This window comes from Zingiber officinale, chromosome 3B (assembly GCF_018446385.1).
Source record: "Zingiber officinale cultivar Zhangliang chromosome 3B, Zo_v1.1, whole genome shotgun sequence".
Classification (NCBI taxonomy): Eukaryota; Viridiplantae; Streptophyta; class Magnoliopsida; order Zingiberales; family Zingiberaceae; genus Zingiber; species Zingiber officinale.
Window position 1 is genome coordinate 12,821,462 of NC_055991.1, and position 13,016 is coordinate 12,834,477.

The window sequence follows — 13,016 nt, forward strand, 5'->3', positions numbered from 1 at the left end:
AAGAAATTAAATCTTTCATTGTCAATCCCAAATTCAAATAAAAAAACATGAGAAAAAAAATCAAAAATATATTAAAAGATTCTTTTTTTACCTAGGCCTCACGGGATCTTGAAACGGCTCTGTCCACTTCTTTATTCAAAATGTATAATTTAATATAAAAAATTACTTTATTAAATTTAAATTTCTACTTTTCACTATACCATATATCAATTTATTTATTTTTTCACTCTCTCTGTAATATTTAGGGGAGAGACTCTCCTCTATAATGTTTATGGAATGAAATCGATTTTGAAAAATATTATCCATAAATATAAAATTTAAAAACTAAATAATATAGTGATACAAAAAAATTTTATCTATCTTATCTAGATTTTAAGATAAAATTTTTAAATAGGATATAGATACTCTTACACCATTGTCCATGGACCCAATCATCCACCATGTCATTTACTTTATATTGTTCAAATTGTCTCAATATTTTCTTTAATCCTTTTTCCCTTTGTTTTTTAAGTACTTGTGTTGGTCTTAGTTTGATCTGCGATTCTAAACGGCTCAAGTGAGATTAAATCATAAATAATGGGGAAAGCACTTATTGTACAACTTCATTTCATGCTCTGAGGCTGAAAACTAACACTTCAAAGTATTTCAATGCAAGAAAGATCATGCTAGCTTTTGGGATGAAAACTCTTCAAAAGTATTTCAAAGCAAGAAACTATCAAGCAATATTTGATACATCAAATCTATAGCACATGATATCCATAGCACACTGCTACGGGTTTTACTCATGTACATCCGAGTTTTATGGGAAGCATCATTGAACTTTGGGTGAAATAGCTGAAGGACATCTTCCTAAAGTGTTCCACAGTATGTAGTCTCCAGAGGAAGCCTGTCATAACGATATACTCTCGTCAATTTTAAGAAACAATTGAGATAGGCAGCTGCTGTCGCATAAATGGAATCATTAGCCGCGAGATTGTAATCTAACTTAAAAACTAAAACGAGGTCTTCAGTTTGACAACATCAACAGATTGATACAGAAATGCTAAATAAAAAGTATGTCAAGTTATTTATGAAAGCTTTTCTTACTCTATTGAATCTACAAGGAAACATTACATTTTTCCCCCAGAAAGTTGGGAACGAACAGATTGGTCATATATGAGGCATGTATACCCTCAAAATAAGTACCAACATTAACAAACAAAGAAATGGCAAGTACAATAATTTAAGGTCAGCCCGATGGATTTTATCCCACCATTGAAATCTAATAAAAATTCATGTTCATAAGGTTGTTGCTATAGTTTACAGTGGCTGTCAATGTCTAAGCCTGCTCTATACCCACTAAATACATATGGTAAAAGAGCTGAAGCACAATCATTTTCAGAATCATTGCCACGTAATGTTGATGACTATTTCCAGTTTAAGAATTCAATATTTAACTAAATAAAAAAAATCAAATTCCAGAGACAAAAAAACAACAGAAGCTACCTGCATAGAGAGCTCAATTGGCGCTTTCACAGCTGGATAAATGCTTACCTGCATGCATACGAGGAATCAATAAACTTATGCCACAGTGATAATGGAGCTTTTGCACACGTTGACTTCATATTTGCACTTATGTTAGCATGTTCATGAACCAACACATCAGATGGTGGCATACATATATATCTGTTAGATCTCACAAATATACCACACAGAATGACACAAGTTCCATTGCATTCACTATTTCTGAAAAATTATTGCATGCAGACAAAAAATATTCATCAACGCAAACTAAAAATTAAATTTTAGGCTTTCTAAAAAAAATATTTTGATAGATCTTTCTGTCTAGGTGAACTAGTTAATTAACATAATTTTCCATTTGGTAATTATTTTGTACAAAGAATAGGAGATTTATTCCAAGTTTGCTTGAAACCCTTTTAGGTAAATCCTTTTTCAGTATAGGATTATTTTTTCCCTTTAATAATTTTAGTTTATTTAAAATTTTATTTTGGAGTCATTAAAAATGACCTTGATCCCCAACGTCGATTTTTCCATAATAGTATTTCTCTTTATGAATTTTATTCACCCTATGAGATTATTAAATGTTGGTGTTGCATCAAACATTGCGTCCAGTTACCTGAACCATTTAATAAAGAAAAAATACACACAACAATAACAGACTTATTCTTTCCATAGACAAAGAAATATAAACATTTGATGTCTAACATCCCTATCTAAGCTCAAAAAGATCAACAGATCAATACAAGAATATGAGCAGAATAACTAATAGAAAACTATTGCAGTGTGATACTAATGTGCCATGAAAATCAAACAGAGAAGGTAACAAAAGTGAACACACCTGAAACGCCCCTACATTTTTGCAAGATAGAGTAAAGACGAATCCACAAAAAAAAAAATCATTTCTTTTATTTGCTTGGGGATCAATATACAACTTAGAATGGATTAGAGTTTGCTCCAGGCTTCTAATCAATTTAGCAATTACCAATCCTCCAACCAATTTCAAAAACATCAGCTAAATGTTTTAAGTAACAAAAAACTCAAGTCTGCTCCAGGCTTCTAACCCATTCAGCAATTACTGATCCTCCTTCAGCCAATTTCAAAATATTAGCGAAGTTTTTTAAGTCACTATCAAGCATCCCAATTTAATGCATCTGAACTAGTAAAATCTCATACAAATTTTCAATCTATGAACATCATAATGTAACATTCCTTGGTTTGTTCTTATGTGAACTTACATTAATATAAGTCAAGAGTAGCATAAATCCAGCAAATTTTAGTGGATTATGTTCAAGCAGTAAGGACACGCATGCATAGTCATCAACTATGCCTTTAACATATATAAACAAACATAATTGTACATGAAAATTCATTTGCTTTTAATGCATCATTACTTGGCAGCCAGCCAAGCATGCCATAAATCAATCAAATTACAGAGACACTGAACTAACAACATAAAGTAATGCGTGAAAAGAAAAGGAAAAACAACCAAGACGTGATTTTCCAGAAGAAAGCAAACACTTTAGTTACTGAATTGTACACAGATAAAAAGTATGGGAAAGCATTCTTTAGATCTTCACAGGTTACTTCCCACAGCTTTTTCAAACTTTATTCAGCATCTAAATTACTATTGGTTGCTTTCCTAGGCCCATTTGTATAATAGAAATTACTTTTACCAAGGGCAAGTGTTCAAAAATGAAAACATTACAACTGAATATTCATTTCCTTATGCTTAGAAGATAACCAAGTAATGTGTTGGTTATCATATTCAAACATTTCCTGAACGATTTGAGGCCATGTACAAAAAAGAAAACCAAAAAAAAAAAAAGGAGAATGGGAAAGATTGTCTAGGTTGTAATATTTCAGAGTGGGCTATGGTTGAACCCATTTTTTCTTTGTTCCTTTCTTGAATTACTTGTATTTTAATATAATAATATAATACAGGGGATATGTTTTTGGTTTTCCCGAGTTGAATGGGCAGAAATTAAGATTTTCAAGATTAAAAACTTTAATCAAAATTGAGTCAGGTATCTTGATGGCATACACTTTGTACTTCAAATTAATGTTCAATCAGGTTGAATAGTCTAGATTATAAAAAAAAAAGACAAATCCAACACGAATAAAATTTGGAAAGTGAAAAAAATATAAGTGGAGCCAAGCTGTCTTGGATAAAACTTCTCAAGTCAAGATGGTTGAATTATAGAAGTATTTTTATCGAACCACGTAGGTAAGTTTTTGAAATTACCAAATCCCGTACTACCCTTATCAGTCGACTGATTTTTTGAATCAGTCGAATTAATTTCACTCTGTACCGAAACGTTGAAATTTTGAGCAAATCATTCAATTGATTTTTTAAATCAATCATATATGCTTTCTTTTTTTTTTAATCAAAGTCAATTCTAGATAAAATTGGTTAATGGATCAAACGACTTCATATTGACATGAAACTAATTCCTATGTGTTCGGCTATCTCTCCCCATGCCCTCAAACGTCAATTTGATGGTTGAAATATCAGCCGATTTTGTCTAAAATCGGCTAATAGACCAAATGACCTCAAAATGATATAAAACTAATTTTTATGTATTCGTCTACCTCTCATGATTATATCCATGCCTTCAAATGTTAATTTGATTCAATATATTGAAAACAATAATTTTTTGAACACGAATATGTTTGAAAAATTCAATTCGTGTTAAAAAAATCCGGCTAATGGACCAAACGACCTCGGATTGACATGAAACTAGATCCTATGTGTTTGACTAGTTCTCCTGATTATATTCATGCCCTTAAACATCAATTCGACTCAATATATTAAGAGCAACAATTTTTTGAACACAAATTGACTTTTTTAAACATATTCGTGTTCAAAAAATTGTTGCTCTAAATATATTGAGTCGAATTGATGTTTGAGGGTATGGATATAATCAGGAGAGCTAGACGAACACATATGAACTAGTTTCATGTCAATCTGAATCTGAGGTCGTTTAGTCCATCAGCTGCTTTTGGGCAAAACCGGCTGATGGATCAAACAACCTCAAATTGACATGAAACTAGTTCCTATGTGTTCATCTACCTCTCTTGATTATATCCACACCCTCAAACTTCAATTTAACTCAATATATTGAAAGCAACGATTTTAAGTAAATTAGTTGATTTAAAAAATCAGTCAACTGATTTGCTCAAAATTTTGACATTTCGGCACTGAACAAAATCGATTCGACTAATCCAAAAAATCAATCGACTGATAAGAGTAAAACAGAAAATGAGTACGTAATTTGATAATTTTGGAACTATCCTACGCGATTTAGTAATTTCGGAAAATTACTACGTGGTTCAGTAAAAAACCAAAGTTTTGTTTATGTTTGTGTTGAGTCATATTTTTTTGTAAATCATTTTCACAAGTTTTGGATCTTATAACTTTAGATTTCTTCAGCAAAGTTTTGCACATTAAACTGTTCTAAATTTTAACAACTAAAATCAAATCCAGAAAAAAGAAAATATAGACTTGACAATAATTGGAGATTCATTTTCAAATTAGATTGCATGGAACTAAACCATTCAGGTGAAAATAGACACTTGGTTAAGAAAATGATTAATTCTGCTAAAGCAAAGACATTTTTTCCAAGTTAGTAAATTTAGGGAATGATTAAGTTTGACCATGTGAGGAAACTAAATGTAAATATTAGTGGCAAGTGATCTAGCATGTAATTTGAAGTCCTTATATGATCTAAAGTAGCTCCAAAGAGCGATGGTTTCAAACATTTAATTCTGCTCTCCTACACTTTAAGATGATCAGAAGTGTCTATTGAGTATTTCATTTTATCAATCTAGCTGAGAAGTGCATTCTTATCATTATCTGTGTGGATGATATTATCATAGCTGATGATAAATTTCTCAGGGTTCAAAAGGCTGAAAGTCTATCTTCATTAGCACTTTGACACCATAGGTCTAGATGATCTGAGATATTTCCATGGCACAAAAGTGGCCACTCATGGAGAGATATTTCTATCTTCCAGTGAAAGCATGCAATTTGATATGAACAAGAAAAATGGTACACTGAGCTAAACCAATTGATACACTAATGTTCAAATTTTAAGTCACTAATGTTGACTAGGCAGATTCACAAAGGTAGGAGATCCACATTGAACTACCAAATCCATTTACGGGAGTAATTAAATTCTAGGAAGAGCAAGAACAACTAGATTTTTAGTCAGATCAAATATAGAGGTGGAGTATATGACGATAAGCCTACCTATATGTGAGAGCCTCTAGGTTAAAAAATTAATAACTTAGTTGGGATACGCTCCTACAAAGCCAATGAAGTTGTACTAGTTGGCATGCATATCTTTTTACCCAATGTTTCATGAGAGGAAGAAAACACAGGAAAATTAATTGTCACTTTATCAGAGAGACGCAATCCAATGAAATTGCCATGTCATTGATCAGCTATAATGATCAATTAGAAAATTGCTAACTAAGTCTTTAGGTACTAGGATCAAGTATCTGTAAACAATTTGGTTACATAGTATTATCACTAATGTGAAAGCGTTAGTAGAGACCTAACTGTAAATGCTAGGAGCATGTTTGTGAATAAATATACCCTGAAAATTTTGAAGACCCTACAAAAACAAATGTGAGACCACTATTATGGTGCTACCCATAAATTCTATTCAAGACATATAGCATTTTCCAAATAAATAATTCCGATAACAAAACAACATACATGGAAGTCCTTGGAAATTCAAGATTTAATGCTAGATGAACTAATTTAAAAAAACACTTACAGATTTTGAATCTATTGACATTTCAGACAGTGTGCCTCCGAGAATCTTAAATGATACCTGAAAATTATGTTTATATGGATGAGAATTCATAGCTGTAACCATGCTAAGAAATGGTCAAAATCAAATATTGATTACATTTTGTTTGAGTGCCAACATGCCCAAATCAAGTTGATTGAAGCAATTGCGTGATGGGCAACCATTTATTGTAGTAGGTGATCCAAAAAGAAGTCAAGAGGGATAAGCTTTTTGAGATAATGGTTGGTTGATGGCTGCATAACACCGCTTCATAGTTTAAAATTTTAGATGTTGACATACTGAAAATCGATCCACATTTAGAAATCGTAGGTTAGAATTTTATGGGGGAAAAGACTAGTAAACAGAATGAGCTAAGGAAAAAGAGGTAGGAGGAAATGAAAGGAAAGATTTTCCTAATTTGTGATTCCTTGGAGGTAAGAAAAAGAGAAAAGGTTCAAATTTCCTAAATTGAATAATGAAAAAAATGATAAATTTAGTTAGCCTCATTGATTAGTCCTAGGGTAACCAGCTCGGCCCCACGGAATTTTCCCATCGACCACCAGGGTAAATCGGGAATCGCGCGCAGCGGGCAGTCCGAAGCCCAGCATCTTTGGTTGCGCGTCCCATTTGGAGGAAAAATTCCTGCAAATACGCCATAGTTGGGGATCGAATCGTGGGTGCCTGGGTGACAACCTGGATGTCCTATCGTGACACCATAGCCTCGGAGACCTAAATTGAATAATGAAGAACATTATAGAAGTGTTTGAATATTTAATTTTATTAAAAAACATCGGAATTCAAATAGGCAGAAACACCTCCATAGTAACCTTTCCACCTGATTTGGGCAGAAGCAAAATGAGGTGAAACTGGGGAAATATCATCCCAGTTGCTTCAGCCCTACTACTCACCAAATGAAAAAAAAACAAAAATAGCACATGGGGAATCTAAAGAAGCTCTTTTGCTATAAGAAACTTGCCCTTAAGCTCTCTCTCTCTCTATCACCTAGTCTTTTGGTTGGAATAACAAATATAATCTGTTAGCAATATTTCTAAGTTTAGACACAAGGAATAGCTAAGAATGATTGAGAGGGAGAATTGGTATTCCATGTTCATTTTGCAACTAAACACTGGAATAATTATTCCCAAAAAAATCATGAAGAAATAAAAACTATTCCTACAAAGCAACTATGTGATAGGTTTTGAGACTTTCGATTAAAATGATAAAGATTAATAGATGATCAATAAGTAGGAATAACTATAACCAACTTCCAAAGAACTGATCAAGTGCCAAGTTCGCTACTGTAAATGGCATAATGCCTAGACCCAATTGCATAATATAAGCCCTGACTGTCTGGAAATCATGGGCTAGTTGTGAATCCAAACTTCATTTTAAGAACCCTAAAACTATACAACAAAAACATCACTGTGGATTTGTTGTGTCCGCATCTAAGTGAGACAAATGTGAATATTATGTCTATGATCACTCGTAAGGTTTAATGAAAGGATTGGTGTTGCATCCATATGGATGTGGTGTTGCAGCTAATTCAAAGGATAAAAAACTATTTTTCTGATAATCGAACCAAACAAGATACTCCAGATTCCATCCCTTTAGTGGCGAAGAGAAGGTTGAAGCGAAGAGCAAGAACTAACAAAGAACTTTGCATCATGATTTGAGATATCATACTGTACTAGGCAACATGATTAAAACGTATCATTCTAATAAATTACTAAAACTCAAAACTACGTATCCACTGTAATTGTAGTACTCATGTTGATGAGTATATTGTCATTCTAACATTCAACATCCTTAGATATGCTACAAAGTGTGTTAAGTAAAAGTGATGTTTATTATTATTTTTCAATGTTTGTTCATGCAATACAACAACAACAACCAAACCTTATCCCACTAGATGGGGTAGGCTATATGGATCCTTTTACGCCATTGAGCTCTATCTCCTACTATATCATCATCTATACTTAAATAAATTTTATCGTGTTTTATTGTTGCTAACCATATCTTCTTCTTCCTCGTTTGATATGCATATTTGTCATAGTTTCACATCGCCTAACTAAAACATTTATCGGTCGCCTAAGTCCCGTACCATCTTAAACGTGTCTCTCAGAGTTTTCCCTCAATAGATGCAACTCCGACTTTCTTTCTAATGCTCTTATTTCTTATTCTGTTCATTCTCGTATGCCCACATATCCACCTTAACATCCTCATTTCTACAACTCTCATCTTTTGCTCATGTGCTCGAGTCATAGCGCAACATTCAGCTTCATATAACATAGCAGGTCTAACTGCGATTTTATAAAATTTTCCTTTAAGTTTTAGAGATACTTTACTATCACATAAAACAGCCGACATTCTCCATTTCAACCATCCTTCTTATATTTTATGTAAGACATCTCTCTCAATCCCTCCATCATTTTACAAAAATGATCCAAAATATCTAAAACTCTCAGTTCCAGGTCACTCGTTATCTCCTATCTTAAAATTGTCTCATTATGTCCAATATTGCTAAACTTACATTCCATATATTCTATCGTTATTCTACTAAGTCTAAAACTTTTTCCTTCTAGTGTTTCCCGCAAAGATTCTAATTTATCATTTGCTCCTTCACGTGTTTCATCTACCAAAACAATATCATCTGCAAATAACATGCACCACGGTATTGTGTCTTGAATGTGTGAGTTCGTCCATAATTAGTGTAAAAAAATAAGGACTTAGAGTTGATCCTTGATGTAACCCTATCTTTATTGGAAATACCTCAGTTACTTCTCTTAAAGTCTTTGCTCTAGTTGTTGCATTCTCGTACATATCCTTAATTAGTTCAATATATGTTACGCTAACATCTCTCTTTTCTAAAATTCTTTCCATATAGTTTCTCTTAGACTCTTATTATAACTTTTTCTAACTCAATAAATATCACGTGTAAATCTTGTTTTTGCTCCCAATATTTTTCAATGAATTATCTAAGATGTATAGCTTCTATTGTCGACCTTCCAAGCATTAACCCAAATTGATTTTCAGTCATTGTGGTCTTTTTCCTTAGTCTTTTTTCTATTACTTTTTTCGAAAATTTCATGATATGACTCATTAGTTTAATACCTCTATAGTTTATACAATTTTGTACGGCTCTCTTGTTCTTATATAAGGGAACTAGAGTACTTATCATCCATTGATCAATACGGCTCTCTTTTAATTGTTCACCGGCATTATATATCGAAACATTGATATGGTTCTGAAAATCAAAGTATAAAACTCTAACACTAATCAAGATTTAAACCTTGCTTTGCATTAAGATATGCACCAGACAACCCCAACATAAAAATTCATTTCAAAAGCTAAGTAATATCAAAATTAAATGGTGAAAACTCTTAGAGCAAAAGGGCATGTAATTCATATATCTTTAACAATTATAAATTTTGATGCCATGCAATAAGACATTAGTGCAAGTATATTGAGCAATATTTTAACTGTCCAAGTGTCATCACATAAAAAGAAAAACCAAACAAACAAAAGATAATATAATCAACATATGCATTTGGAAAGTGAAGACTCACTTTTGCATAATTGTATGCTTCCCAACAAAAAGGTTCTTCCAGATCAACTGACTCAAGTTCCTTACTCATTTTTTCCATTAAATTTTCCTCCATATTTAGAGCATTGTTGTAGGCGTCTTCCTCAATGTCACTATCTTCCTCAATTATATCCCTAGAAAACCTAGGAAGCGAAAAGCCTCTTTGCGTTGTCCTTGGATGAAATTTGATCGTTCCAGAAAATGTCACCTCAATGCTTCTACCAGTTATACCACGCCCAGTTGTAACAATTTTCCATTCCATGAAATGCTCAGTCATTGAAACTGTTCCAGTAGAAGGGTTTCCATCAAATGATGCTACCCTCCTATGAGGAAAAGGCATGAGAACAGTACAAAACTCCATAGAGAAGGGAGCTCTGTAGCCCTCCATCAAACGCAACTTGAACAAAAATGCACCTTCATCTTCTGAAACCATTGATAACTGATAGAAACCTTTCACTGGTGGATCAGAAACACATAAACCCTGATAATACATCAAAGCAAAATTCCCAACTGGTGGAGAAAACATTATAGATTGCTTATCATCTCCATGCCCTGATGCCTGAACACAATGGTGAAATGATAATATTTCAACCCTAGCATTCTTCAGTCCACTTAGAGGCAATGAGACATCAGGCAGTCCTTCTAAGTCTGCTCTGCAGTTTACTTGCCCTGAAATTGAAATAGAATCTGATATTTCTTCACGATCATACATTGCTGCATTTATAGTCTCATGAATTGTGAACAATATTCGCTGTTTTCCTTTGTATAAATATGGCTTCCAGGCAGGTTGCTTGAGTTCTATAGGTGGTAGTTCGGAAGAAGAAAAACCTTGGGTTTTGATTGCAGAAACATTTGAGAAGTTTAGGTCAAGAGGTGTACCTGACATCATATGTGACCACAGGAAAACATATATTTTTGTCATGAAAACCATCCAAATTTTCAAACTAGGGAATTATGATACAGAAAATTTTGAGATGAGAAATACCATAACTAAAAGTACCAACCAAAGGGTATCGAACTACTGATAAAAGTGTACAGTGCATCTTTGTCTATTGGTCTGGAAGTGTTTCTGGAGCCATCTGTTGCTACACTAACAGCAGAAGCACCTAAAGTACTTGAAGCAGTAGCAGGTGCTGCAATAGGTTTTGCCCTAGCTGAAATCCCTGATATGCCTATACTACCTGTAATTGAGTCCAACAAACCTCCTACGGAGGAAGATGAACTAATGACTTCAGTATCTAAAGAGTCGCCAGTAATTATGTCCCCTATAGTGTGTGCAACCATAACTGCCCTGCAAAAACAAGAATTTGTGAGCATGCCAAACATTCATTCCAATTGATGGGATCCAATGAAATTTAACTAATTTCCAAGCATGTTGGAAGAAAAGAATGAACACTGAAAGGGGATCTACCAAATGAATTTCATGGAATTGAATTTATCAATTTTAAGCTGATCCATCTTTAACCCATCTAATTTCTGATGTAGGATAACCTTTTAACAATTTACCAAATTACAAAATCATATTTGGTTCAAATAACACCTATCTACCTCAAGAACATCTTTCATAGCAGATTCATATTTCGCCATTTAACAATACTTCTCTCTGCTACACTATGTATCTAAAACTTGTTTAAAATCACTCCTACAATGGAGCAACTTTACATCAACACAAGCTAATTTCCCCGGCACAAATGATTGTTCATCTGAGGTTTGAGATGTTCTGAATATAATAGTATTAAATATTAAATGACAAAAACAATCTCTCATCACAGTGGTATGAAAGATAAGATCCCAATTCTACCATATCGATTAAGAAGTACTACATGTGAAAGAAAAAACATCACCAATTCAAGTATTGCAATAGACAGAAGTTTTGAACATGGAAAGAAGAAATTATTATTTACCATAAAACTTACATTACCCTGTAATACATGGAAGATTGAATAGAAGGGCAGAAAGGTTGTTCTCCTCCAATCCCGAACTTCCACAATCAGCTCTTCCATGCAATTTCTCATATAATTTAAGTTGTTGAGGCAAAACCAGAGGTAAAATGATAATATAGTACCCTCCCTTTACATGCAGAATTAATGGCCACGCCAAAGACTCAGTCTCGCCATCTTTTCCAGTGATAGAAAGTGATATTATGTGACGAGTGATTGGATCATCAACCCAAGAATCAGATCCTCGAGTTGACTGTGGCAGTCGGATGCCAAAACCTTGAGCAGAACCTTCCCTGAGCAAGAAAATCCACTCAAATAGTCTATAGACTCACATATATCATTAACTACTGCAGATCTAAAAAGAAAAGAACAATCTAGGATGAAAGCAAACAAAATTTTGGAATTATCATGATGAATGGAATGATATTGAAATGACCAAATGTCTCCCGAATTGCACATAGATGGACGACTAAAATTATTTGATGAGCATCAACGAATTTTAGTATTCGTATACAATTAAAGAAAAAGTTAATCGCCAAAGATTTTACCTCCTCTTCCTATCTGAAAAGGCGGAAGCAAATTCAAGATCTGACGGAAGCATATGCTGCAAGTTGTATCCATTATTCTGCAAACTATCAGCCTCTCTAGCACAAGCCGAACGCCATTTCTTCTCCACCGTCGGGAATCTCCTTCAAAATGGTGAAAAAAAAGAAAGAAGGAAGACGATTTTGAAGTAAGTAGGAATACTCAAGTCACAAAGATCAATAAGAAAACCCTAAGATTGAGTGGCGAGGAAAAGGTGAAATCGGAAGGAACGCCGATTTACCTGGAAAAGACGATGGCGTCCTGGGAGTTGACGATCCAAATGGCGCGGATGCTGCATCGAGTCGACATTGTCGCGCCGTGATTTCTTCTCCGAGGTCGGAGGCGAGTAAAATGCACGTCGTATAATTTGAGAAAAAATAGCAGATTGTTATGGGTCAAAATGACACTAATGACACTGCAAACTAATATCATCACGGACGGCTATGATATTTTCAAGTTGTACTATATCTTTAAGATGTGATTTAGTTCGTCTGATCGGCGCGGGACATGATATTTTCAGGACAAAGAATCTCATCTCTACAATTTATGGATTGTTATTACTTTATCCTTCTATTTTTAAATTATTACCAAAATACGCAACCCGGGTAAATC

At 33.7% G+C, this 13,016-nt stretch overlaps 1 protein-coding gene across 1 annotated transcript; it reads right to left on the reverse strand.

Annotated features, from left to right (window-relative positions):
* Positions 1-666: 666 nt before the first annotated feature.
* LOC122055933 (AP-5 complex subunit mu-like) lies at positions 667-12,795 on the reverse strand. The gene is made up of 8 exons (XM_042617627.1): positions 12,646-12,795; positions 12,368-12,508; positions 11,801-12,112; positions 10,884-11,170; positions 9,863-10,758; positions 6,282-6,338; positions 1,486-1,533; positions 667-886 (listed from the first exon to the last, which is right to left on the reverse strand). Exons 1-8 carry the CDS (start codon positions 12,711-12,713, stop codon positions 812-814), a joined length of 1,884 nt encoding a protein of 627 aa, XP_042473561.1. The 5' UTR covers positions 12,714-12,795; the 3' UTR covers positions 667-811.
* Between the last annotated feature and the right edge of the window lie 221 nt (positions 12,796-13,016).

Excerpts from the sequence above, each read along its gene's own strand:
- LOC122055933 (XM_042617627.1), bottom strand. The coding sequence starts at position 12,713 with ATGTCGACTCGATGCAGCATCCGCGCCATTTGGATCGTCAACTCCCAG. Across the intron at positions 12,113-12,367 it reads TTTTCAGATAGGAAGAGGAG|GGAAGGTTCTGCTCAAGGTT; the intron begins GTAAAATCTTTG and ends TTTCTTGCTCAG. Across the intron at positions 1,534-6,281 it reads TGTCAATAGATTCAAAATCT|GTAAGCATTTATCCAGCTGT; the intron begins GTAAGTGTTTTT and ends GTATGCATGCAG.